The sequence below is a fragment of the Oryza glaberrima genome, chromosome 1 (assembly GCF_000147395.1).
Source record: "Oryza glaberrima chromosome 1, OglaRS2, whole genome shotgun sequence".
NCBI lineage: Eukaryota > Viridiplantae > Streptophyta > Magnoliopsida > Poales > Poaceae > Oryza > Oryza glaberrima.
In genome coordinates, this window is record NC_068326.1 from 26,047,335 (window position 1) to 26,051,266 (window position 3,932).

The 3,932-nt window shown below is 42.7% G+C and overlaps 1 protein-coding gene across 2 annotated transcripts; it reads left to right on the forward strand.

Annotated features, from left to right (window-relative positions):
• The first annotated feature begins 294 nt into the window (after window positions 1-294).
• On the forward strand, window positions 295-3,585 carry LOC127767160 (lipid phosphate phosphatase 2-like). 2 transcript variants are annotated; one of them, XM_052292415.1, is made up of 8 exons: window positions 295-746; window positions 949-1,261; window positions 1,352-1,439; window positions 1,528-1,637; window positions 1,741-1,834; window positions 2,027-2,215; window positions 2,337-2,396; window positions 2,693-3,585. In XM_052292415.1, the coding sequence occupies exons 2-8, from the start codon at window positions 1,028-1,030 to the stop codon at window positions 2,884-2,886; spliced, it is 969 nt and encodes a 322-aa protein (XP_052148375.1). In that variant the 5' UTR covers window positions 295-746; window positions 949-1,027; the 3' UTR covers window positions 2,887-3,585. The 2 variants fall into 2 exon arrangements, with proteins under 2 accessions (XP_052148375.1, XP_052148367.1); XM_052292407.1 differs by having other exon boundaries at window positions 296-751; window positions 2,693-3,583.
• Window positions 3,586-3,932: the final 347 nt, after the last annotated feature.

Sequence of the window (3,932 nt, forward strand, 5' to 3'; positions counted from 1 at the left end):
ACTCTAGTAATAATGAATCCCCCCCTCCCCCCCTAAAATGTCTAATACTACAGATATTCGAACAGATTTTCAAAGTACAAAAATGCACCCATTATGCCCGTTTTCAAATTGCATGATCTGTAGGACACCTTGTATATATATATCAATATCAATGTCAACATTTTCACAATCAATACTGAAACCGATTATATTTTGAGATAGTTGGCTGCAATTTTTTTTTGGTGCCCCTGTTACAGGATATGCACCAAACTCAAAACCATACCTGGGATGGGGGGCTTGGCAATTGTTCTCCCTCGTGGGCTTGTGGCCCGGCCAACAACCCAACCAAACTCAGCCAAATCCATCTGGAAGCACGCGCTTTCCCCCTTCCCCAGATAACAAAATCACCAAATTCCCCCGCCTCGAGGAGGAAGCTAACGACCGTCCGGTCAATTTCCAACCGCCCTCTACGACTGCCGATCCTTCCTAATTCCTATGCTTGGACAGTTGGACATCCTTGAATTCCAAGAGTCAGCCGCGCCGCCGGCCGGTGCCCTCTCCCACTCGTCTTCAAACGTCCCAATTAATTTATAGCAGCCAAGAACGAATCGCCTCTGGCCTCTGCTACTTTTTCATCCCCCGCACGGAAGGATATCTCAATTGTGATCGTATCGCATGGTGTCCGGAGAAGAGGAGAAGTGGAAGAGAAGGCAGACGACGAGTGGTTTGCCCGGCCGGCAAGCCAAGGCGGCCGTTCTGTCCGTCGTGTAAGGTTCGGTGTCTTACCTCTCATGTCCGTTTCAGAAGAAAATCGTATTGCTGTGTTGATGCTAATTACTGATGATGCTGAGGTTCGGCTATCCTGGATGCATGGCTAGTTCTTAGAGTTCTAGGGACAAGTACAACTATTGTTAAATAGCACGAATTCAAGGTTCTGAGTATGATTTCTGTACTTCGTTTGATGAACAGGCAAAATATCATCCATCTGATTTATCTTGCGAATTGGATTGCTTAACCTAATCTGGGAATTCAAGTCAATACGTACGATATGCCGGCACCATCGGCATCCATCCATCTGGGAGTTCCAACTCCGTACATAACATCTCATGGATCCAAAATTGCTCGCCTACACATGTATGACTGGATTGTGCTGGTTCTTCTAGTCGTAGTAGATGGAATACTGAACATAATAGAACCATTCCATCGATTTGTTGGATCGGATATGATGACAGACCTCAGATACCCCATGAAAGACAACACAGTCCCATTTTGGGCGGTGCCGGTAAACATCTTACCTTTCTAGTTCTATCCAACAGATTTCCTTTGGCCTGTACAGGTAATTAAAGTTTCTTGAAAATTCATGCTTTTGTAGATAATTGGTATCATTGGACCAATGATTATCATCACTGGAATATACTTCAAGAAGAGGAATGTGTATGATTTCCATCATGCCATACTAGGTGAGCTCATGTTCTTTCTATTCTGTTTTGTTTTGCTAGTCTACACATTTTGTAATTTCTTATCTGAAACCTAGCAATGCCCTTGCAGGTCTCCTATTTTCAGTTCTTATCACGGCGGTTATAACTGATGCCATTAAAGATGGGGTTGGTCGACCGCGTCCAGATTTCTTTTGGCGCTGTTTTCCTGACGGAGTACCTGTAAATTTCTAGCTTTCAATTGGATTCTCTAAGCATGATTTTATCGGAGTCCTTTGTTGCATATGTCATGTATGTGGAACTTACGGGTTTTCTTGGATTTCAGGCTTACGATAATTTCACTACAGGAGTGCTTTGTCATGGTAAGGCGAGCGTTATCAAAGAAGGTCACAAGAGTTTTCCGAGTGGCCATACTTCTTGTAAGTGAATTCTGTCAGTTGATAATTTCATATGTACTTCTCTACCTTGTTACTACGAAATCTCAGTGGAGTTTCAGTTAGCATTATCAAACACATAGGATTGGTCATACTCTAGACTGCAAGAGCTTTTACGTGCTGCCTGCTCTTGTGGAGTTAGTGTGGATCGCTGACGAATTTATTTTTGTTTTTCAGGGTCTTTTGCTGGCCTTGGTTTCTTGTCATGGTATCTGGCTGGTAAAATAAAAGTTTTTGACAGAAGAGGCCATGTTGCAAAACTCTGCATTATTATTCTCCCTCTGCTCCTTGCAGCCTTGGTTGCTGTTTCTCGGGTAGATGACTATTGGCATCATTGGCAAGATGTGTTCACCGGTGGAATTTTGGGTAGGTTAATTTTATAGTGTTACCTTTGCAGATTATACCTCGCAACAAGTAAAGGAGGTACTGACAAGTGTGCTGCATGTAATTCTTGGAAGGTTCTAACTTTACTGTTAAAACTTTGCAGGGTTGGTGGTTTCTTCATTTTGCTACCTCCAATTTTTTCCAATGCCATCTGATGAAAACGGTATGCTTCATAGTTCATACTACTTTTCTTCATGATTATTGCAGAGATGAAAATCACCTCCAAAGGGTCATTTTGAGTAGTACAATTTGATACTGTATTTTGACATATCTTTCGTACTGTAATACGCTGACCTGAAATTTTTATGGACAATTTCCTGGGCATCGCGTGATTGATAATACCATGTTCTGTACGAAATATCTGAAGTTGTACTGTAATTTTGTATATTCTCGAGCTTCAGATATCTGTCTCTCCTAATGTTTCTGACGGCTTTACATTGTTCAAATTTTCGATGACAGGATTATGGCCTCACGCATACGCCCGGCACATTCTCAACCCTGATCAGCTGGAGAACAACGCGCAACCCACGTCCGTGGATCGCCCTAACTCTCTACCGAACGGGTCCTTTAGAAGCCCTAATGGATTGGAAATGGGAAACACGGGCCAAGGCCAAGCATTAGATTTCATGGAAGCTGGTCGTAGATATCAATAACGAGATAAAAACCTGCTACTGTTGGTAGCAGACATACCTGACACACTTTTTGATAGACTGAGAATTATACGGAGACCTTTCAGGTTCACTTTGGTACATATACCGTGTAGAATTGTTACTTGTACATTTCAACATGATGATGTTAGCTATTTCTCATGTAAATCTATACCAGATTAAAATAATGCACCTACATTTGGGTATCCGGAAGTATGCCTGACAGTAGATGGTCACATTGTCGCTTGGCTTATCATACAGAATAGGGTTTGGACCTTTGGCCGGCTTGCGACCAGGGGTTGGAAAAATAATGGCAGGTGCCCTCTCTGCATATAAGAGAAGATAATACGGCTTTGCACCTCGTCGCCGAGTGCAGGTATACGAGAAGGATTTGGAACCTCGTTGCGACATGGGTAGGGTTTCACCAACTAGAACCCCGACGCTGGGGGTGGCGCAATCGGCCAAAGATTGGTGGGAAATACTGGCCTCTGTGTCTGGCGTCCCTAAGAAGGGACTCCGCACCCTTATTCTACTCATTGTATGGGAAATAGGAGGATATTTGATTATAAGGAAGCCGCAACCTTGTATCTCCTTTCAAAGATAAAAGAAGAGGCTGGCATGTGGGCCTTGGCAGGCGCCAAGCTTCTTGGAGAGATCATCCCGCAGTTTGTATAGTGTACAGCTTTCCTTGTTTTTTGCTTTTTCTTTACCCTTAGGGGTTGTATTTTTCTCTTGCTATATCCAATGAATAAGCACATTCTTGTGCTGGTTCCTTTCAAAAAAAAAATGCTTGTTTTAAAATTGAGCATAACACATAAGTGTGCTAATGTGATGATGTGAAACAAACATCAGCTAGTGTTCTTAACATAAGGATCCATAAGAAGGGCTATTGCTTGGAGTTACAATGATCATAGGACATGTTTCATGAGGATCCATAAAACAAGCAGCTTTGAGTTACAATGATCATAAAAAACTGGAAATGTTTCACTTTCATGAAGATCTGAACACGTCTCAACTCTGAATAGCCCGGAACGGGGTTGCGGCTTAACAAG